At 43.4% G+C, this 23,791-nt stretch overlaps 1 protein-coding gene across 4 annotated transcripts in view; it reads left to right on the top strand.

The window, feature by feature from the left end:
* Positions 1–1,890: 1,890 nt before the first annotated feature.
* sfswap (splicing factor SWAP) overlaps positions 1,891–23,791 on the top strand; it is a 113,593-nt gene continuing 91,692 nt past the window's right edge. For 3 of the 4 annotated variants that reach the window (XR_007957641.1, XM_052031732.1, XM_052031733.1), the window contains exons 1-7: positions 1,891–2,177; positions 5,213–5,379; positions 5,863–5,994; positions 8,354–8,436; positions 11,847–12,072; positions 16,539–16,648; positions 16,903–17,041. Coding sequence is in view for 3 of the 4 variants with exons in the window: in XM_052031732.1 (XP_051887692.1) it covers positions 1,960–2,177; positions 5,213–5,379; positions 5,863–5,994; positions 8,354–8,436; positions 11,847–12,072; positions 16,539–16,648; positions 16,903–17,041 (1,075 nt within the window). In the remaining variant the exon portion in view is untranslated. Of the gene's footprint in view, positions 2,178–4,795; positions 4,897–5,212; positions 5,380–5,862; positions 5,995–8,353; positions 8,437–11,846; positions 12,073–16,538; positions 16,649–16,902; positions 17,042–23,791 lie in introns of all 4 variants that reach the window. The other variant, XM_052031734.1, reaches the window with a different exon arrangement.

Raw genomic sequence — 23,791 nt, 5'->3', positions numbered from 1 at the left:
ACATTCATTTCACCTTAAGGCACCAATATTTTACCCGAACGTTGGGGGCAGATACATTAGGGGCATTTAAGGGACTCTTAGATAGACACATGAATTATAGAGAAATGGGGGGGGCTATGTGGGAGGGAAGGGTTAGATAGATCTTAGAGCAGGATAAAATGTCGGCACAATGTTGTGGGCCAAAGGGCCTGTACTGTGCTGTAGTGTTCCATGTTCAAACCAACATTGCTGAATAACCACTGTCCAATCATCCCGCGGTTGGCGGCAGAAGAGCTCACCGCCCACAGAGCGCTGACCACCCACAGAGCGCTGACCACCCACAGAGCGCTGGCCGCCCCACAGAGCGCTGGCCGCCCCACAGAGTGCTGACTGCCCCACAGAGCGCTGGTTGCCCACACAGCCCCTGCTGCCCCACAGAGTGCTGGCTGCCCACAGAGCACTGACCACCCCACACCGGGAGCGCCGGCCGCCCACAGAGCACCAACCGCCCCACATGGCGCTGGCTGCCCACAGAGTGCTGACCGCCAACACAGCGCTGACCACCCCACATGGCGCCAGCTGCCCACAGAGCGCCGACCGCCCCACAGAGCGCCGACCGCTCACAGAGCGCTGACCGCCCCACATGGCACCGGCTGCCCACAGAGCGCCGACCCCTCACAGAGTGCTGACTGTCCCACAGATCACTGACCGCCCCACACAGTGCCGACCGCTCACACAGCGCTGACTGCTCACAGATCATTGACCGCCCCACACAACGCTGACCGCTCACACAGCGCTGACCGCCTCACACAGTGCTGACCGCTCACAGATCACTGACCGCCCCACACAGCGCCGACCGCCCCACACAGCGCTGACCGCTCACACAGCGCTGACCGCCTCACACAGCGCTGACCGCTCACAGATCACTGACCGCCCCACACAGCGCTGACCGCTCACACAGCGCTGACCGCCCCACACAGCGCTGACCACTCACAGATCAGTGACCGCCCCACACAGCGCCGACCGCCCCACACAGCGCCGACCGCCCACACAGCGCCGACCGCCCCACACAGCGCCGACCGCTCACACAGCGCCGACCGCCCCACATAGCGCCGACCGCTCACAGATCACTGACCGCCCCACACAGCGCTGACCGCCCCACACAGCGCTGACCGCTCACACAGCGCTGACCGCCCCACACAGCGCCGACCACTCACAGATCACTGACCGCCCCACACAGCGCCGACCGCCCCACACAGCGCCGACCGCTCACACAGCGCTGACCACTCACAGATCAGTGACCGCCCCACACAGCGCCGACCGCCCCACACAGCGCCGACCGCTCACACAGCGCCGACCGCCCACACAGCGCCGACCGCCCCACACAGCGCCGACCGCTCACACAGCGCCGACCGCCCCACATAGCGCCGACCGCTCACAGATCACTGACCGCCCCACACAGCGCTGACCGCCCCACACAGCGCCGACCGCCCCACACAGTGCTGACCGCCCACACAGCGCCGACCGCCCCACACAGCGCTGACCACTCACAGATCACTGACCGCCCCACACAGCGCTGACCGCCCCACACAGCGCTGACCGCCCCACACAGCGCCGACCGCCCCACACAGCGCCGACCGCCCCACACAGCGCCGACCGCCCCACACAGCGCCGACCGCTCACACCGGGAGCGCCGCACTGTCGGTGGAGCGGCTGTGCACACGTGACCAGCGGCGCGCTAGCCGCAGATTCGTCATTTAATTTCTTAGGACGGGAAACAAGAATGAGACTAGAATATAATAAAAAATAAATATAATAAAAGGGAGATAACCAGCGCGGTTCAGTGAGGGTTGCGCGGGTTGTTGGTGCCCACACCGTGTGTGGAAAGTGCGGCGCCGGAAGCGGCGGCGACGAGCGGCGCCATTTTGTGGAGCGGCGGGCCGGCGGGAGGAGCGGCGGCGGCGGCGGCGGCGGCGGACGATGGCCCAGGCCCAGGCGCGGGCGCACGCCTTCCCGAGCCACCGCAAGCGCAAGCAGCAGGAGGAGGGGGCGGCGGGCCCGGGGGCCGGGGCCGAGGCCGAGCTGCTGGTCTTCGGCTACGCCTGCAAGCTGTTCCGCGAGGATGACCGGGCGCGCTTTCTGGAGCAGGGCCGCCACCTCATCCCCTGGATGGGAGACCCGGGGCTGCTGATCGACAGGTCGGTGCCCCCACCCCCGCGGCCCCCGCAGCCTCACCCACCCACCCTCTCCCCCCACACCACACCACGGCCCCCGAGCCAACCGTCAGACCCGCTCCAGGCGGCACAAGGTCCAGGCCGGCGCCGCGCTGCAGTGCTGAGGGAGCGCCGCGCCGAGGGAGCGCCGCAGCGTCCGATACACCATGGCTTGGATTGAGTGTTAGCGTCAGGCCCCCTTCTGCCCGATCAGGCGGGGTGCACACCATCTTTGGGAGGGCCAGGGATAGGTATTGGGGAACATGAGCTCCCTGACAGCTCCTCGCCACTGACACACGCGGCAACACTGGGCTCCTGGTCCAGCTACCTGGACTTCCCCAGGAGTCCATCAGAAAATCTGGGCGCTGAACCTATTCCCGATGAGTTTGGGTGTTGGTTCAGTGACTCCATTCATTTCAGTGGCGAGGAATAGCTGCGAAGGAGGTGTGTAAGTCCCACGTATGTTACCTCCCTTTAAATTGGTATTGGTTTATTATTGTCACTTGTACCGAGGTACAGTGAAAAACTTGTCTTGCAAACCAAACGTACAGGCTAATTCATTACACAGTGCAGTTACACTGAGGTAATACAGGTAAAAACAATAACAGTACAGAGTAAAGTGTCACAGCTACAGAGAAAGTGCAGTGCAATAAGGTGCAAGTTCACAAGAAGGTAGATCGTGAGGTCAGAGTCCATCTCATTGTATAAGGGAACCGTTCAGTAGTCTTATCACGGTGGGGTAGAAGCTGTCCTTAAGTCTGGTGGTACGTGCCCTCAGGCTCCTGTATCTTCTACCTGATGGAAGAGGAGAAATGGATTGAACCAACTTAAAAGTGTTTAATTGTTCACTTCAATCCATTTAATTGTTTGTGTTTTAAAAGTCTTAACTGCTTTTTGGAACTAAACATTCAGTGTTCTTAGTAATTCTTTTTAAACTTTTTTTGATTTTAATTATTTTTAAATATCAGACATTCGCAGACTTTTATGGTCTCTTGATGCTTTTGACATTGGTATGTTTGGGGACATGGCTTAACTTGCTGTCTAAGCATTTATAGGCGCAGGGGTTATCTTTTCAGATCTCAAGTAAGTGCAGGTAGGAGAATCACCAAAACAGGGTACCTTGTTGCTCACAAGCAGTCCATGTGGAACTGTCCTGGAAGCTCTGTGTTGGGCACCACATATTAAAGATCCCATAACACTGAAGGAGATCAGTGAAATTTCACCCAGCACACTGTCCGATATTTATCCCTCAATCAACATGAGTGAAGTTAGGTTCCATGATTGTGATGTGTATGAAACCTCTGTGTGTGCAAATTGTCTGCTTCTTTTGCCCCCACTTTATCTCAGTGACTGCACTCAAAAGTAGTTGTTGGCCGTGAAGTGCTTTGGGATATCCTGAAATGGATGTGAAAAGGATGACAGGAGATGCAGATCATTTTTTTCCCTCTCATTTGGAAACCTTTGTCAATGGAGATGAAAAATATATTTCTAAAGTGCCTTTTAATTCATTCTATTTTTTTATTTTTGTTATTTTTTCTTCTGTTGTCTATTTTTTGGTTTAAAATGTCAAATGTACAGTATGTGAAGTCCCCACCACTATCCACAGATGTCTTTCACTTTAGAAAGGGCAAGCATTATTTTTTTTACAACGCATTCTACAACTGTAGAACTTTGTATGTTCTGCGGCCAATTGAGTATTTTTCAGGTTTAAATGTAATGTAGGAAATGTGGCAGCAAGTATGCACGTGGCAAGGTCACACAGATGTGATAATCCCCAAGTGTTCTATATTATATATTGTTGTTTGAGGAATAAATAGTAGCCAGGGCACCATGGACGAATCTCCTGGTCTTTGAAACAGTTCCAACACTTTCTTTCAGCTACCTGACAGAGCAGACAAGACATCGGTTAAACAGTACCTCCAATAGTGCAGCATAGCACTCCCTCAGTACTTCATTGGGAATGTCGGCCTGAATTTTGTGCGCAAGTCCCTGGAGTGTGGCATGACCTCTCAAACCTTTGAAACAAAAACAGAAATGATGTTTTAGGTCAGCGATCTTTCATCAGAACTGGCTTTCCATTCCTTTCTTTTCATCATAAAACTTGTTTTATCTCCAACTTTTTCCAGTTCTGTAGAAAAATCACAGCTCTGACATGTTAAATCTCCTTCTCTGCCATTGCTGCCTGACTTGTGATTTTCCAACATTTTCTGTTTTTATTTCAGATTTTTTGCAATATTTTGCTTATGTTTTAAAAATAATTTATTAAACTATTGTGAATTTGGGGCCATTTACCTGCTTGAAAAATGTAAGCATGCATGTTGTCTTTATTTATTTGCCCTCATCACTGTGTAATATATAAATGTGTATGTCTCTCTCTGTCACATAATCCAGAGCTTCTTTCCCCAGTGAATTTGACAGGTAGTAAAATGGCTAGGATAAAAACAGGCCTAGTCATGATTTTGCCTCCAAAGGACAGACTGCCTTCTGATGAAGAGCTCTCACTCCTCCTCCTCGTCCTCGTCCTCCAGGAAAACGCAGAGCATTGTGAAGTGAGGACATTTTCGGCCCATTTGGTTCTTGCTGATAGGTATTTATGTCCTCAGGTTTGTGCGTCTGTTAAAACTGCTTTTTGCAGATGAAATATTTTCAAGCAAGAGTGTCTTTGACAGATAGCAGAGCGATGTGATTGACTGAAACGTGCACGGTAAGATCCACTTTTTTTAAGTGTTGGCACTTGGCAAACCGGGCGTCTGTTTACAATTTGTTAACCATGCAATATTATGGTGAAGAACAGGGTTAACTTTCCTCAAAGTACTTGCTATTGTTTTATATGGACAGAAAGATGCTTAAATTTAAATATATAATACATTAAGATATCTGATTTTTATAATTTTATGTCATTTACAATGTTCTTTTTACTTTTGTAAAAGTTACTTTCAGGTTGCCTAGTGTGGTAAGTATGTGATTTTTTTTGTCATTGGTCCTTTTTTCTTGTGTTGACCAGTGTCTTCACCTTGCAGGTACGATTGCCGGGGTCACTTACACGACCTCTCAGAATGTGATGCTGAGTACACTTGGAACCGAGATTATCAGTTGTCAGAGGAAGAGGCGAGGATTGATGCCCTTTGCGATGAAGAGAGGTATTTAGCCTTGCATACGGACTTGCTTGAGGAGGAGGCAAGGCAAGGTACTTTTTGTGAAATGACTTTACCTTTTAACCAAATTTATGTGAATTTCTGCAAATTTTACAACTGTCTGAAATTTGATCATGCACTCATTTTCTTGATATTCCTTATTTGACAGTACCCTGGGGATTGGAAAAGGAATCCTTCCTTGTCAAAAAGGATCTCAGAAGTAGTTAAATTAGCCTGCAAAAGAAAATTGTTCGCAACTTATAGGGCAGAATGGAAACTAAGAATTCTTTTATTGTTTTTCTCTTCAATGGGAAAACTGATTTATCTGCTGATATATTTTGAGGCTTTTTCCTAGTTCACATTAAATCTTATTAGAGATGTGGTGTAAATCTTTTTAGTAATTTAGTCTGTGATGCAAATTTCAAGTATCAGAATTTAATGATTAGCTTTAAGTTCACATCAGATTTTAAAGTGGTGTTTGGTGCCATTTAAGTCTAATGCATTTCTTTCCTCTCCACAATCCTCTGTCTTTTAAGAGGAGGAATATAGACGTCTGAGTGAGGCTTTAGCAGAGGATGGCATCTATAATGCAGTTGGCTTTGCTTATAACAGTGATTACTATGACCCATCGCAACCAACAGAAGAGGAAGAGCTTGCTAAAACTGATGGCAAGTATTGAATTAATTACTTTGTTTAGTTTTGTGTTTGAATAGTAAAATTTTGATAGGTGTTATTTGCAGTATTTTGAAATAACTACAAATGTAGTTATTGACCCTAAAGTACTTCTAATACACAAATGATTTCAAAATACTGTAAATACATGTCTAAAGTAAAAAAACATTTAATGTGCTAAAATATAGAGTGATCAGTAGTTTAATTATAAAAACAGCAAATGCTGTTAAGCAACATCTGCATAGATACAGATTTAACATTACAAATCTGTAACCTTACATCATGACAGTAAATGTGATAAGCCTATGTGACTAATTCAATTAATATATAGTTGAAAAGTTAACACTAACCACTTGAGAACCTGTGGTGTTGCCAATCTATGGATGTGGGAAATAATTTCTGGACATTGCCTATTTCAAGAAATATTCTGGTTGCCATAAATGTGAACAAATGACTGCTCATTTATCAAAAATAATTTGACTGTGGAGTAATAAAAATAAGCAGATATACACAGAAGTACTTGTTGAGCTGATGATATATTGCAAAAATGCAACATAGAACACTCCAGCACAGGAACAGGTCCTTCAGCCCATCATGTCTGTGTAGGCCATGATGCCAATCTGAACTAATTACATCTGCCTGCACATAGAGCCATAGAGTTACACAACACAGAAACAAGTCCTTTGGCCCAATTTGTCCATGCCAAACAAGTTGATTACCTCAGTTAGTCCCATTTGCCTGCATTTGGCCCCATATCCCTTTAAACCTTTCCTATACATGTACCTATCTCAATGCCTCTTAAGCATTGTAATTGTACCCGGGCCTACCAATTCTTCTGGCAGCTCGTTCCATATACCCACCACCCTTTGTATGAAAAAGTTGCCCCTCAGGTCTCCTTTAAATTTTTCCCCTCTCACCTTAAGTCTATGTCCCCTAGTTTTAGACTCCCCTACCCTGGGAAAAAGACTGTTACCATTCACCCGATCTATGCCCCTCTGATTTTGTATATCTCTATAAGGCCTCTTACGCTCCAGGGAAAAAGACCTAGCCTATCCAGTCTTTCCTTGTAACTCAAGCTCTCTAGTCTTGGTACCATTCTCGTAAATCTTTTCTGCACCCTTTCCAGCTTAATCACATCTTTACTAGAACTTGGCAACCAGTACTGCACAGTACTCCCAAGTGTGGTCTCACCAACATCTTGAACAGTTGTAACATGACATCCCAACTCATGATCTGTACCCTGCCTATTCATGTGTATGTTTAAGTCCCTCATAAACATTGCTATATCTGCTTCTACCACTTCCTCTGGCAGCGTGTTCCAGGTACCTACCACTCTCTGTGTAAAAAGAAACTTGCCTCTCCCCTTGAATCTCTGTTCTCCAGTGTTTGAAATTCTAGAGACTATTATATTGGATTATTTACCCAATCTATGCCTTTCATAATTTTATATACTTCTATCAGGTTGTCTATCAGGTCGCCTCTCAGCCTCCGACACGAGTGAAAACAATCTAATTTTGTCCATCCTCTCCCTGTACACACCAATTCGGGAAATGTACGTCGTTTGGAAAAATGTTTCAAAAGAATTTATTGCAGATGTACTGAACTGTGCAATAACCTTAGATGAAATTAGTGTAAATAATCCAATATTATAGTCTCTAAAATTTCTACTTTGTTAAATTAGTTTGTGGAGGAGGTGAAAGTTGGAGTGCACTTTAATTTGTGCTTTCCATGTTAATCTGTTGGCCTGAAATGCACTTAACTTTTGCCGGCGATTTGAACATACCACTTAATAGTTGCAGCACTGAGGCCTGGAGTTGATTTTGTTCTGTAGCGGTTCAAAGTCCAAGTGCGATTTCGGGAAAGGGTGGGTTGAGGGCAGCAATGGGAGTGTTAGACAGAGAAGTGGGCTGGATTGAGCATCGTTCAGTCCAAATTTCAGGTCCAACCTGATTCCTACACATGTATTTCAACAAGTCACAAAAGAACTTGCATTTATACCAGTACCTTTCGCTCAAAAGTGCTATATACTCAAAAGGCTTCTTTAAAGGTTACTTGGTCATTACCTAAATGAATATACATTTTCATTAATTGTGTTACAACCTTTGGATTAAATCTGGGGTTGTGATTTATATTAAGGCTAAGTATGCTGATAAATTGGTGCTGGAGGAGGAATATTTTGATATGAATGTATACGCGAGCTAAATTCATTTTATGAAAATATATTGCATTAACTTAATAGCTTAGTGAGAGGCAATTTTTACTTAAAAATGCTACGCCTTGTGTATATGTTTTATATATGTATATTTATTTGTGAATGCTATTGATAGCATATTCCCTTTATCTTCTGTATGGCAGCTGAGGGTGATGATAATACAGAAGAGAATGAGGAGCCATACACTGCTCCCACTGGGCTGCTTGTCCCTTCTGATGTAGAAGTTGTGAGTATCTAGGGTTTTTTGTAATTATTGTGTTTAGCATGTCATTGGTTGTAGTGTAAAAATCTAGTGTTTAAGATGCTCTGGAGTTGAATCTATCAGCTGAAAAAAGCAGAAAACAGAATCCATAAAATTAGTTTAGTATACTTGTGATCTGCTTGGGTAAAATTAAAACCCGATTTGACCTTGGCCGATCCCTACCTCGCTTTAGACTGAGAACTTCTAACTTTTTGAGACTTGACACAGAGTCCGACATGTATATCTGAGTCCCATTGGGCTTGGGTTGGGTAGCCAGGCTTCTCTGGTGACTGGGATAACAGAATGTGCTTTAGCCCGGCTCTGGGTCCTGTACCCCGACTTTCAGGAATTTGAGCAGCATGTGGCCACTGGCAGCAGTGTGAAGTGCAACCTTGCAGCAGACTCTGAGTGACTGAAACTGGTGCTTATTGGGGCAGAGGCAACTGGAGTAGGACTGCAGGGCAGTGAAGGAGGCTGCCCACCTGTGGTGCATCTGCAGGCCTCCGATACTCTGCCTTTACCCATTCTCTCCGTAAAGTTGACATTTTCCCTAATGTCATCTCACAGAAGATAGTTGCAGGAGATCTGCAACTCTTGCTGGACTTGACAATGCCACCTAGAACCGGGCACCTAACCCTGACTGACCTGCAATGAACACCAGCTTGGCTATTCATCCCAGTGGACTAGTAGGCTGGAGGCAGTGATGTGGAGGTATGCCTTCTGCCTTTACCAAGGTGGGTTACATGGAACCTTCATGTTCACATCCTGCTCAGTATTGGTAAATTATATCTCATCTTGAGCTGAAGGTTGCCGGACTACAGTTACACAGCTATCTAGCAGCTTCCCATACACTTAGTTTTTTTCCCCTTCTACAGAAAGCGTGTGATTGTAAAAACTGTCAGTTTCATTGTCCTTCTTTATTTGAGGTTCATTATCCATTGTGAACCATTGAAGCAATTGAATACTTAGCATATCACTAGTGCTGATGATTCTTGTAATTGTACTTCATTGAAAAATTGCTTTGACTAAGGATTTGATTAAACCTTAAATGTGTAATATTGGTGCTAATTAAGATCGTTCAAAAGGGTGCTGTGAATCCTATCTTTAAAAAAAATCACATCTTCCAAGTTGTGGTTGAGAAGTATCAGTTTCTGGTTTTTTATTTGAATCCTCATGAAATTGTCTGGTTCTTCCCCTCTACTCTCAGAGCTAGCTAGGCCAGCAGTCAAGATCATCTAATGAGCATGAGGATCTTTTGATGCTCGCCTGTTCATGTGCCCAGGTTTTCAAAATATGATTACAAGCATTACCACATTTTGTACAACAGTTATTGTTGAAATTATTCCTCAGATTGAAGGTTAACTCTGGAAATTTGTTGTTTTGAGGCACAGTACTGTGCAAAGATATAAAAATTATTATAAATTACAAAAATAAATGGTGCAAAAAAAAAGGAATGCATTTATGGGTTCATGGACCGTTCAGAAATCTGATGGCGGAGGGAAAGAAGCTGTTCCTGAATCATTGAGTGTGGGTCTTCAGGCTCCTCCCTGTTGGTAGTAATGAGAAGAGGGCATGTCCTGGATGGTGAGGGTCCTTAAGTGATGGATGCTACCTTCTTGAAGATGTCCTTGATGGTGGGGAGGGTTGTGCCCATGATGGAGCTGGCTGAGTCTACAACTCTCTGCAGCCTTTTGCAAACCTGTGCATTGGAGCCTCCATACCAGGCTGTGATGCAACCAGTCAGAATGCTCTCCACCGTACATCTATAGAAATTTGCAAGAGTCTTTGGTGCCATACCAAATCTTCTCAAACTCCTAATGAAGTAGAGCCACTATATCTCCATTCATGATTGCATTAATGTGTTGGGCCCACGATAGATCCTCTGAGATATTGATGCCCAGGAACTTGAAGCTGCTCACCCTTTCCACCGCTGACCCCTCGATGGGGACAGGGGTGAGTTCTCCCGACTTCCCCTTCCTATAGTCCACAATCAATTCCTTAGTCTTGCTGACGTTGAGTGTGATCTCTGTTTTGAATGAACTTGGTGACCGAACCTCGTAGGCCTATGGGATGGAGAAGTCCAAAGATTCCCCACCCTCTGGGTAAAGAACATTCTCCTCATCACAAAGAGTTTGGTATCTGGAATCAGCTGCCAGAGGAGGTGGTGGAGGCAGGAACAGTATCAACATTTAAGAGGCATCTGGACAAGTACTTGAATGGTTTAAGGCATAGAGGGGTATGGAATTAATGCAGGCAAGTGGGATTAGTATAGATAGGCATGATGGTTGGCATAGGCACAGTGTGCCGAAGGGTCAGTTTCTGTGCTGTACAACTCTATGACTAAATGGCCTGCCCTTTACACTGAAGTTGTGATCCCTGGTTCTAACTATGCTGGGGAAAAATCCTCCTTGCCTGTCTAGCCCTGTATTGTGTCAGGTGGACAGTGCTGGCAAAGCTATTGTGAAGGGTCTTGAACTACTATAGCATTTACATCAGCAACAATGGGAGAAAATCCCAGGGATTGATCTGGAGATGGTGAAAAAGCATGGCATGTATTTCTAAGATTGGATGAGATATAACTATTGGAATATGGAAATATTGGTTAGTCAGTGGCAACGAGCTGACACAGACATGTGCTGAATGGTTCAGTTTTGTAAATTCTACTTTCATGTGAGGGGAAGTGAGAAGAAGCACCCAGTGAATACTTGTAAAAGACTTTTAAGTTTTCGGCAGTAGCAGTTTAGTGTTTTGTTTTTCTCCCTTCACCCCAATTTTAGAGCATGTGTAACAGAAAACATTGTACTTTGCATTTGTCAGAGAGAGATTACAGAAATGCCAAGTAAAAACCAAGTGAAGCTTTTGCCATGGGACTTTTTTTTGGCCTATTGTTTGTGTATGTGTATTTCTTGGTTTCCTTTTACAGTATTGTAGACTATTTAAGTTTAGTTATGTTGAGGTATTACCAAAATTCAATTTTCTTTTAAAGGAATTGCAGCACAAGTTAAATACTGACCAAATGTAGAATAACAACAAATGCACTATACACACGATAGAAAAATTGCTTGAAAATGAGAATGTTTGTGATACAGCTTGTGATCCAGATAATTGGTAAATTGTGGTCCTAGCAAATACACTAGCTACGAATTTGCCAGCTGCAAATCAACAGATATTTTGTGTCTTTATCAGTTAATTGGTCAATATTTTTCTATTCCCGTGTATTGATTGTAATGTGCTGGATTGAGTCTCAAATGAACTAACTACATACAACATTATAGCTGATATTCTTTTCTGGTGTGGATGGAATATTTAATTCAACCCAGTAGTTTTAAGGCTGTTTTCCTATGATGTAAGTTGTTGTGATGTCTCCACACCTTATTTTCTCATTCTCTCCCCAGCCCGGAACATCCAAGATGCACGCCATCATTGAACGCACAGCAAAGTTTGTCTGTAAGCAGGGAACACCGTTTGAAATCATGCTTAAAGCTAAACAAGCCCGGAATTCTCAGTTTGACTTTCTGCGCTTTGATCACTACCTGAATCCATACTATAAGCACATTCTCAAGACCATGAAGGAAGGGAAATATATCGCTCAAACAGAAAAAAAAGTAGAGGAAAAAAGGAGTAAGCCAAGTTATTTCTGATCCATTTTCATTTCCATTACTAATTCTATTTTGATCCTGCGATTTGACAGATGTTACTTTTTGTGAAGTTGCAAAATGTTGCTGTTCCTTAATTTTCAATAGCAAAGTTGAAGAGGGAAGTGATATGCCACTTATGTCTGTGAATTAGGAATCTCAAGTGAGACTGGAAGCTAATTTCCCAACTGAAGCCCTCTATCTCTGGAAAACTGAGATGGGACATACAGCATTATTTCTAAAATTATTTTGCAACAGAGATTGTATTAATAAATCTGAATTTATTTTACTTTTATTTTATTTTACACAAAGTGAAGAAGATAAACGGACAGATGAATTTTCTTCCTGCTGATAGGAAGACTGAGAGGCAATATCCTTAAATAGAGGATAGCATTAGTGTATATTTAGAAAGATATGGCATAATTAGATGCAAATAGTGAGGATTTCTGCAGGACAGGCTGTGCTTGCCTATTGAAATTCCTTTGAGGATGTTATCAAGCCCAAAAAGTAAACTAATAAAAGAGATTGGTAATGTTTGGACTTAAAACGTTGTTTCATGAAGTCCTACATAACAGTGAAACCCATTTTTATTAAAAAGAAAGTGATTGTAATAATGCTGAATGGTTGAAGGATAGAGAGCAGAAGATAAGATAAAATTGATTCTTGGACTACCAGCGCGTAACTAGTGTGCCAAAGCGATGTTTGTTGAGTGTCCCTTGTTCTTTATGTCGAGAAGTGACTTGGGTATTCAGTTATTGATAATATTTGCTCCCCTAGTGTTGCATAGGGGAGGACACAAAGTGACTACAAAAGAGCTTAGACAAAGTTAGGAAGTAACAAAGGACGTATGAAATAGAAGCAGGACTAGGCCATTCGTTCCCTCATACCGGTTCTGCTACTCATCAAGATCATCGCTGATCTTGTAATTCGCGTTCGATTCACTTTCAGCTGCTTCATCAGTGACCTTCCATCATTAGGTTAGAAGTAGGAATGTTAATTGACTACATTGCCTGCCGCAAGACCTGGATAACATTCAGGTGTGGACTGATGTGGCAAGAAACATTTCGGCAACAAAAGTGCCAGAAAATGACCATCTCCAATACTAGAAGAGTCTAAGCACCTATCCTAATGTCCTGTGGTAGCACTATTGCCAGGTTCCCCACCATTAAAGTCCTGAGCTTGCAGTTGACCGGAAATTCAATTGGACAGCCACATAAATACTGTGGTTATAAGAGCAGGTTAGAAGTTCAGTATCCTGCAGTGGGTGACTCACTTTCTGACATTGAAAAGCTTTTCCACTATCTATAAGGCAAAAATCAGCCTGGATGAATACAGCTCCAACAACTTTCAAGATAAAGCGACATGGATGAATGGTGCCCTCAACGTTCATTCCCTCATCCATGGGCACACAGTGGCTGAGATGTGTACCATCTACAAATGCACTGCAGTACCTGTCTAGATTACTATGACAGCACCTCCCTATCCTGCAACTTCACCAAGAACAAAGGCAGCAGGCTTAGGGAAACCCCACCAGTTCCAGATTCCCCTCCGAGTCATGCACAGTCCTGACTTGGAAATATATCACAATTCCTAATCGTCACTAAATTTAAATCCTACAATTCCCTTCCTAACAGCACTGTGGGAGCACCTTCCCCAGAAGGACTGTAGCGGTTCACAAAGGCGGTCCACCTCACCTTCACAAGGGCAAATAATTGGTGAGACCGCATTTGGAATATTGTGTTCAGTTTTGGTCACCCTGCTATAGGAAATATGCCATTAAGCTGGAAAGAGTGCAGAGGAGACTTATGAGGATGTTGCCGGGACTCGAGGGACTGAGTAATGAAGAGAGGTGAGCAGGCTGGGACTTTATTTATTGGAGCATAGGAGAATGAGGGGTCATTTTATAGATGTGTATAAAATCGTGAGGGGCACAGATAGAGTGAATGCACGTAGACTTTAACCCAGGGTTGGTGAATCGGGAACTGGAGGACATAAGTTTAGGGTGAGGGGAGAGAGATTTAATAGGAAACTGAAGGGCAACTTTTTCACTCAAAGGATGGTCAGTATATAGAAAGAGCTGCCAGAGGAAGTGTTTGAAGCAGGTACATTAGCAGCATTTAAAAGGTACTTGGACAGGTACATGGATAGGAAAGGTTTAGAGGGATATGGGCCAATCACAGGCAAATGGGTCTAGCTTAAATGGAATCTTGGGCAGCATGAACCATTTGGGCCAAAGGGCCTGTTTCCATGCTGTATGACTCTCTGACTTTAAATAGGGATAGGCAATAAATAGCGACAACCACATCCACTAAATTAATCGAATTCTACATCAATGACTTGGATTAAGGACAGAGTGTATGGTAGCCAAATCTGTTGACAATACATAAATTAGTGGGAAAGCAGGTGGTTAGGAGAATGCAAACTGTCTGCAAAGGGGCATACGTAGTTAACAGATTAGCCAAAAATGGGAAGATAGATTATAATGTGAGGTTTCCTACTTTGGGGAGAAGAATAGAAAATACAATGTTCTGCTCTACAGAGGGATCTGGGTGTCCTTTATATATGAAAGAGTTAGCATCAGGTGAGCAAGAATTGGAAAGGTATATAGAATGTTGGGATTTAGTTCAAGGAGAATGGAATATGAAAGTAGCTGAATCTTAGAACAGCTGCACAGGATGTTGGTGAGGCTACACCTGAAATACTGCATGCGATTTTGGCCCCTTATTTAACAAGAAATATTCTTGCATTAGAGGCAGTTCAGAGAAAGTTGCTGGAATAAAACGATTCTCTTTTGAGGAAAGCTGGAGCCAGTTGGGTTTATACTGGAGTTTAGAAGAATAGGAAGTAAAATAGGATCTTATTGGAAGATGAGATTTGAGGGGCCTCAACACTAAAGATGTTGAGAGGTTATTTCCCTCCATGGGGGGTTTCAGAATAACGTGCTGCCTATTTAAGAAGGAGATGAGGAGGACTTTCTTCACTCAAGGTTCTGAACCTTTGGAAATGCAAAAGGCTGCAGATGCCAGAATCTGGAGCAAAACAAAAACTGCTGGAGGAACTCAGCGAGTCAGGCAGCATCTGTGGAGGCAGAGGGGTAGTCGATGTTTCGGAATGAGACCCTGCGTCAGGACTGATCTGCTGAGTTCCTCCAGAAGTGTGATTTTTTTTTTGCTCCTAAGTCAGGTCACATGGGACTCAGGTGGAGCTAGCAAGGTGGATTCAGAATTGGCTCGATGATAGGAAGCAGAGGGTGATGATCAAAGGTCGATTCCCTGACTGGAGGCCTGTGAGTAGTGGGGTGTCCCAGCGGCCGGTGTTGAGACCTCTGTTATTCATTATGTATGTAAATGATTTGGATATGAATGTACATGGCACGATTAGCAAGTTTGCTGATCTTACTAAATTAGGGGGTCTTATTAGTGAAGGAGGTTACAATGAATTGCAAAGAGATCTTGATCAGTTGAGTAGATGGACTGAGGAATGGCAAATGTATTTCAACTTGGATAAGTGCGAGGTGATGCATTTTGGACAGCCAAACCAGGGTAGGACTTGTATAGTGAATGGCAGGGCACTGATGAGTGTTGTGAAACAGAGGGAGCTGGGAGTACAAGTGCACAGAGTCATTCAAGGCTGAGTAAAAAAAGACTAAAGGGAAGTTGAGTGTGATGGGGAATATGCAGGAAAGTTGAGATGCTGCCAAAATCAGATCAGCCATGATCTTATTTTAATAATGGAGCAGGCTCAACGGATTATATGGCATACTCCTGAAATCACATTCTTACGATCTGTGCTGGAGCTTCATTTAATCACTGCATTCATCAGAATGTTTAAACAGGGCTCCAGGGATTTGATTATGAGATTATGTAAAGTAGTCTTGTTTTCCTTGGAATACATAATATTAAGGAGTAACTTAAATGAGATTTTTGGAATTAAGTAGGGAATTTTCTCCTGGTAAGGTTTATTGGGTAAAGAAACAGACTATTAAGGAAAAAAAATCAGGAACGGTATCACACAAGGTAGTGGAAAGTGGAACTCTTTCCTCTCAAGAAACTGGTTCTAGCTAGCTCAATTAATAAGTTCAGGTTTGATATTGTTAAACTAAGGGATATGTAGCCAAACTGGGTCTTTAGAGCTGAGGTGCAGATCAACCAAGATGTCAATGAATAGAAGAAGGGGCTAGAGGGGGTGAATAGCTTACTCGTCTTCCTCTATTCTATTATGTATCAGGCACATAAAGAAATAAGTGGAGCTGATCTATGATGTCCCTTTGACTCATCATTACCATTCATCTTAGAAGCTGCAATATCTGCTAACGTGGATCATTATAATTGGTTACTCCAGCAAAATATATAGTTGATGCCTTATCCTTCGAAGCTGGTCTATGTGGGACAAAAATGATTATTTCATGGCTTGAGTTTTACTGCTTACTGAAACATATTGTAATTATAACAGAATCTGTAACAGAATCGGGTGAAGATGATGATGATGACAATGATGGCTCTTACCTCCATCCGAGTCTTTTTGCTTCTAAAAGTAACTCCAGATTGGAAGAACTAACCAGGGTGAGTCACTGAGATCTGAATTTACAGTTTTGAATTCTTCCAGATCAAAACAGCTAAAATTTAATTGCCAGGAGTGACTGTACTCCATCTGTAGTTTCTTCCAAATTTAGTTTGATTGATTTAAAGTATGATGCTAGATGAATATCATGTACGTAGGGCTTGGGCAAGTTGTTCTGTAAAATAGCCAATATCTCTATAATAACTTGCAAGTTAAATGGATGTCAGGCCTAATGAAAAATCTAATTTTGTTTTAGCCTCTGAAAGTACTGGATCCAGACCATCCACTTGCAGCTCTGGTGCGGAAGGTACAAGCTGATGCCAAAAATGAACAAAAGCAGCAAGAATCTAACAGCTCAGAGACGGTAGCAACAACTGGAGAATGCACCTCAGATTGTAAGTATGCAGATAAGCACTTGGTATTCAATTCAATATGTGCAAACAAAACCTGGTGCCAGCTTAAGGCATGGTGTGTATAAGCTCAATCTTTGTTTCATGCCAGCTGATATTTTTCATTCTCGGACGTATGGTTGTTGCTGGTGGACTAACGTTTGTTCCCTTTTGAGAAGCAGGTGATAAAGAACCTTTCTTTGTGAGGGCAGTGGTGAGGGAGTGAGGGTATCTCCATTTTGCTTTTGGATTATTGGAAGAGGAGGTCATTGTGCCTGTTTGTTAGTTAAATGAGCTCACAGCTGGTCTGTGACCATACATCTGTCTTTTTGTCCATATCCCTTGATATCTTTGGTTAACAAAAATCTATCACTGTCCATGCTGTTCAATAGGGATTATTAAGATTTTTACCTGAAACAATGAAAGGATGTATGTTCAAGTCATTGTGGTCTGGACTTTGGAAGGGAAATTGAGGTAATGTTTTCCTACTCCTGCTGCATCGGACCTTTTTGGTTGTGACAGGTCATGGTTTTGGGAGGTGCTGTATAAGAAACTTTTGCGAGGTGCTGTATAAGAAACTTTTTGCAAGGTGCTGTAGTGTGTCCTGCAGCCAGTAATCTATGGTATGCTGATGGTGGTAGTAATGGATATTTAACTGAATGGATGGGAGAGAGATGCATTTGCGTGTTTTTGCAGCTGCAATCATTCATGCAGGAGGTGAAGAGGTTAGTCAGGTGAGGCACTCAAAACAGAATATATGGCTTTTGAAGTGCTATGGTAAATATATGCCTGGTCCAGTTGAGCTTTATCAATATGGAAACCTAGAATGTCAATGACGGATTCTGCAGTGCTATTGATGTGAAGGGGGTATGGCCATTGCCTTGCATTTGTGTGGCATGATTGTTATTTGGTGCTTTGGTGCTTGACTCTGTTGGTCAAGTCCTGCTCAGTTGAGTACATATTACTTGGGAATGGAACTAAATATTCTGCCAATATTATTCTTTAGCTTCTCCTAGGAGGCAAAGCCATGGATCAAACAGCTGAAGGTAGTTGGTCTTGTGAAAGAGACGCTTAATGTTGGATATCTAAGCATGCAACTTATTCTTGGCTTCTCTGTGATCTATCTGGGGAGCAAAAGATGTAAGCCCACTCTTTGTATGGAAAGAATTTTTTAGCAGGTGTGCAACATGTTAGATATATATGCTGTTACCTTTGTCCTATCTTGATCAAATCTTGATTTAAATTTCTGTTAGTTATAGAGTCATGGAGCAGTACAGCACAGAAATAAGCCCTTTGGCCCATCTAGTCCATGCCAACCTGATCTTCTGCCTAGTCCCATTTACCTGCGCCCGGACCATATCCCTCCAAATCCCTCCAAACCCCTCCCATCTATGTACCCATCCAGACCTCTCTTAAATGTGGCAATTGAACCTGCATCTACCACTTCCGCTAGCAACTCGTTCCACACTCGCACTAGAAATTCCCCCTCAGATCCCCCTTATATATTTCACCTTTCACCCTAAACCTATGTCCTCTAGTTCTAGTCTCACCCAACCTTGAGGGGAAAAAGCCTGTATACATTCACCCTCATAATTTTGTATACCTCTATAAGATCTCCCCTCACTGCGCTCCAGAGAATAAAGTCCTAACCTATTCAACCTTTCCCTACAACTCAGGTCTTTAAGTCCCAGCAACATCCTTGTAAATTTTCCCTGCACCCTTTCAAGCTTGCATCTTTCCTGTAGGTAGGTGACCAGAACTGCACACAATACTCCAAATTTGGCCTCACCAACGTCTTGTACAACTTCACAATAATATCCCAGCTCCTGGACTCAGTGCCCTGATTTATGAAGGCCAAAGTGCCAAAAGCTCTCTTTATGATCCTATCTACCTGTGACGCCACTTTCATGGAACAATGATCTGTATTCCCAGGTCCCTTTGTTCCACAGCACACCTCAGAGCCCTAGCATTCACTGTGTAAGTCTTACCCTGGTTTGTCCTCCCAAAGTGCATCACCTCACACTTGTCTGCATTAAATTCCATCTGCCATTTTTCAGCACATTTTCCTAGCTGGTCAAGGTCACGCTGTAAGCTTTTCCTCGCTGTCCACTATGCCCCCAATCTTGGTGTCATTGCAAATTTGCTGATCCAGTTTACCACATTATCATCTAAATCATCAATATAGATGATAAACAACAACTGACCCAGCACTGATCCCTGTGGCACACCACTAGCCTCAGGCCTCTAGTCAGAGAGACAACTATCTACTACCACTCTGGCTTCTCCCGCTAAGCCAGTGTTGAATTCAATTGGCTACTTCATCCTGAATGCCAAGTGACATGGTACAATGCCAAGTACAATAGCTATATTGTATACTTCAATAACACATCTTGTACTGTTACTCTTGAACCTAAGTTCTAGCAGCCTTTCCTCAAAAACTTTGCTTGGTCTTGTGGTTCTAATTGCACGGGTTCAGCGATGGAAGACCATAAGATTTGTAAACAGGAGTAGACCATTCAGCTCCTTGAGCCAGCTCAGCCATTCAACAGGATTTTGGCCGACCTGACATTCCTTATCCACATTCTGCCCTTTCCCCTTGTTCCGTTACTTTCATTTCTAGTTGTTGATGTGATATTGACTGCCTTGACTTCTCCGCTCCCTTCACTCATTCCAACCATAGTCCCTCTCAACATGCAGCATTCCACTTACTTCAAACCAATCCCAATCTTGTCATCAAACCCACAGACAAGGGCGGTGCTGTTGTGGTCTGGCACACTGACCTCTACCTTGCAGAGGCCAGACAACTGCTCTAAAACAACACCTCATACCTTCCACTGGACTATGACCCCATGAACGAACATCAGGCCACCATCTTCCAGACCATCACGTTAAAAGATCTCCCCTCCACAGCCTCCAAATTGATAGTGCCACACTGCCCACTTCTATTTCTTACCCATGATCCACAAACAGGGCTGCCCTAATAGACCCATTGTTTCTGATATTGTTATTGGTTTATTATTGTCACTTGTACCGAGGTACAGTGGAAAGCTTGTCTTACAAACTGATCGTACCGGTCAATTCATTACACAGTGCTGTTACATTGGGTTAGTACAGAGTGCATTGATGTAGTACAGGTAAAAACAATAACAGTACAGAGTAAAGTGTCACAGCTACAGAGAAAGTGCAGTGCAATAAGGTGCAAGGTCACAACAAGGTAGATTGTGAGATCATAGTCCATCTCATCGTATAAGGGAACCATTCAATAGTCTTATCACAGTCTTATCTGCCTGCTGTTGACTCACCAAACATCTCTTCATACTGTGACTCTATCCTGTCTCCCCTTTAGTCCCTTCCTGCCTTCATCCGAGACACCTCTCATGCCCTCCACTGTTTTTATAACTTCCAACTCCCTGGTCCCAGCTGTTTCATCTGTACCATGGACGTCCCATCTTAAAACATCTCATCCCTTATCAGGAAGGTCTGGACCAAAGACGTAACCAGTTCCCCTCCACTAACACTTTCATCTGCCTGGTAGAACTTGTTCTTGTGTTCAACAACTTCTCTCTTAATTCATTCCACTTCCTACAAATAAAGATGTAGCCACGGGTACTTGCATGGGCTCTAGCTAAACCTGTCTTTTTGTTGGCCATGAACAATCCTTGTTCCAAACCTACTCTGACACCTCTCCCCAACTCTTTCTCCACTATATCGATGCTGCTTCTGTACCCAGGAAGAACTTGTCAAGTTTATCATCTTTGCCACCAAATTCTGGCCTGATCTCTGGAAATTTCCCTATTTCCTGCATATCTTCTCTCACCCCTCTCCTAGACCAGACCAGAGAGAGCACTCTCTTGGTCCTCACCTTTTCACCCCACTCACCTCCGCATCCAGCATAATATCCTTCGGCATTTCCGCCAGCTGTCCAGCCATAACAGGATCATGTCTCCTCCTCCACCCACCACCCCCCTCCCCCCCCAACTTTCCTCAGGGACTCCTGGTCCGCCTGCTCTCTGTCCCCTGGCACTTCTCCCTGCAACCAGAGGAGCTGTGACATTTGTCACCTCACCTCCTCCATCACCACCATCCAGGGACCTAAACAACCCTTCCAGGTGAGGCAGAGATTCATGTGCACCTCCTCCAGTATGTCTATTGCATTCAATGCTCGCAATGTTGCCTCTACATCGGCGAGACCAACCGTTGACCAGGCAACCATTTTGTGAAGTAACTGTACTCTGTCTGCAATGCCCATCTTGAGCTTCTGGTTACATGGTTACGTCAATTCCCCTTCCCATTCACACACACTGACCTGTCTGTCCTCGGCCTTCTACACTGCTACAGTGAGGTTAAACACAAACTGTAAGAACAACACCTCACATTCCACTTGGCTAGTCTGCAACCCAGTGGTAGGAACAGGAATTTTCCAGTTTCAGGTTAACCACACCCCCGTGTTCCTTTCCCACTGCCATCAGTCCACCCAGGTTCTCTCTCCCTTGGTTCACCTTTTCCATTCTCCCCAAACCCCTCCTCCCCCTGTTACCCTTCTCCACCTGATTCTTTCTGCCCATCACCCAATTACCTATCCACCTGTGTTTCTTCTGCCTTGATCAGTGAAGAGCAATTATGGTGGGTGTAGGCCCTATTTTTCTTTATTGTATGTGTTTTATTGTGTAATTATTGATCTGACTAGACTGTTCAGAAACTACAATAGACATTGTTCTAGATCTGATTGATCAGACAAGTTTAAAATGTATCTTATCAATATTGTTGGCTTTATTTGATCTATGATTTATAATAAAGATTATTATTTGCAAAGCTCTTGAATCAATATTTAATCTGTGAACTATAGTTAAGTAATCGTGCATATGTCACCTGAAAACAAACTTGGAGATGGCAAGGCAGTGGTTTTTAAGGGTTGTTCAGAGTTTGGACATGCCTATGGGTAAGGGAGAGAGCTTAAGTCTTAAAAATCAAAAAAGCTGCAGATGCTGGAAATTTAAAATAAAAACAGAAAATGCTGGAAATACTCAGCAAGGCAGGCCGCATCTGTGGGAAGAGAAACAGAGCAATGTTTCCAGTTGAGGGCTCTTTGTTGGGCTTATGTCTTTTAGGTTGTGATCGAGAGTGAGTGAAAAGCTCGAGAAACATGGTGAAAGTGAGGCAGCTGCACAAGTGGGAGAATAAAGAAATTGTATTGTAAAAAAGCCTTTCCTTAATGCATAAATTGACAGATCAAACGGGGTCCATGAACCACCATTGAAAGCTGGCAGGAAAACTAGAGAGTAAATGGAATGGCTAACCTTGTTCATGTTTAAGGATAGTAGGTGGGTGAGGAATTGTCACAGGAGTTTATATTGCAGAGTTACGTCTTGGTTAAAAGTGAACAAGGATGTATTTGAAATTGAGGAGAGAAATTTTCTACAAGTAGAGAATAACCAAGTAGATGAGATAAAGTCACAAATCCATTCTAATCATCAGCTAAACTTAGCACTGTAGGTTTTCTTGAGCCAGGAGCCCTGCTTGAGTTTGGTCGATTGCATTCATGGAATTACAAAATCGTTGTAGCACTAAATGAGACCATTCAGCCATTTCAGTCCTTGCCTTTATGTGGAGTTAGGTTTCCATTCATGAGCTTCCATTCATCCATCTCTCTCCTTTTCAGTTCCCAGGACCTGCCTTAAGGCTGTTGTTAATACTTACCAGGTTTTAGATTTATAAATTAATAAAATCTATCAGATTTTATTCAGAGTCCTACTGGCATGTTGGATTGGCTTCTGACTGTTGATTTTAAAATGCTTGACATAAAATGATTAATTTGTGGTGATCTTTGGACTGAGTTCTTTGTAGCCGTAGTGCATTTTTTGGACCTAGCCAAGTACTCAGAAAACTCTGTTCAAACTTTTCAGCACAGAGAAAGCTAGTTAGTCCACTGTGTCTACTTTGGCTATAACCCACTCCTTTCCCATCTTCCCTCAATTGTATAATCTGCATAAAATATTCAAAATAACTTAAAAAGATTAGCATTACCCACAGTAAAAATTGAGCGATGCTTGCTGCTGGAAATAGTGAATTGTTTCACTGTGTATCTTTTAAATCTATTCTGCTTTTACATGGTATAAATTATGAGTCTGGGCAACACATTGAACATGAAAGTCTTGGGTGCAAATCAGCTTAGTTAATGTCCTGAGCTGACTCTTGAATATAGAATAACAATCAGAAAGGAAGCCACTCAGGAGAAAATTGATGTTATCTGCATTGTGTTTTAGAAGTGTAGAATTTAGAAGAACAACAGCTTTTAAGAAACCCTGTAAGGTTGCATTTGTATATGTATTAAAATTTGGAGTGGAAAAGACTGTGCTGAGATTTTAAATGTTCGTGCCCCAGCAGCTGTTAAGTCATTTATGCAGTGATAAGCAAAATGAAATCTGATCTATGCAGCTCAGCAAATTGAGTTTTCCTTCCTTAGCAATGACCTGCTTTTGACCCCTCCCAATTAGTGATGCTTTAAAAGGAATTATAGGGCTAATACTCAGATTTGGTTATTTTTCCCCCATTTTTAAATCTGTGTCCAAGATTTACAACTTTAATCCTGTGGACATGTATTTAGTACACAAAGGAATACTTTATTTGCCCAGAACTTATTGGGGCATAGCTTGCTGACTGTATCCTGTCATTCTGAATTAAGTAACTCCCAGACATGCATTGGAACCAACCCAGTGTAAGTTTGGAAGTTACCTTGTAACAGATGCTGCCGCTTAT

Source organism: Pristis pectinata, chromosome 17 (assembly GCF_009764475.1).
Source record: "Pristis pectinata isolate sPriPec2 chromosome 17, sPriPec2.1.pri, whole genome shotgun sequence".
Taxonomy (NCBI): Eukaryota; Metazoa; Chordata; class Chondrichthyes; order Rhinopristiformes; family Pristidae; genus Pristis; species Pristis pectinata.
Note: the sequence above shows the minus strand (reverse complement) of the source record. Positions and strands in the feature narration are given on the sequence as shown.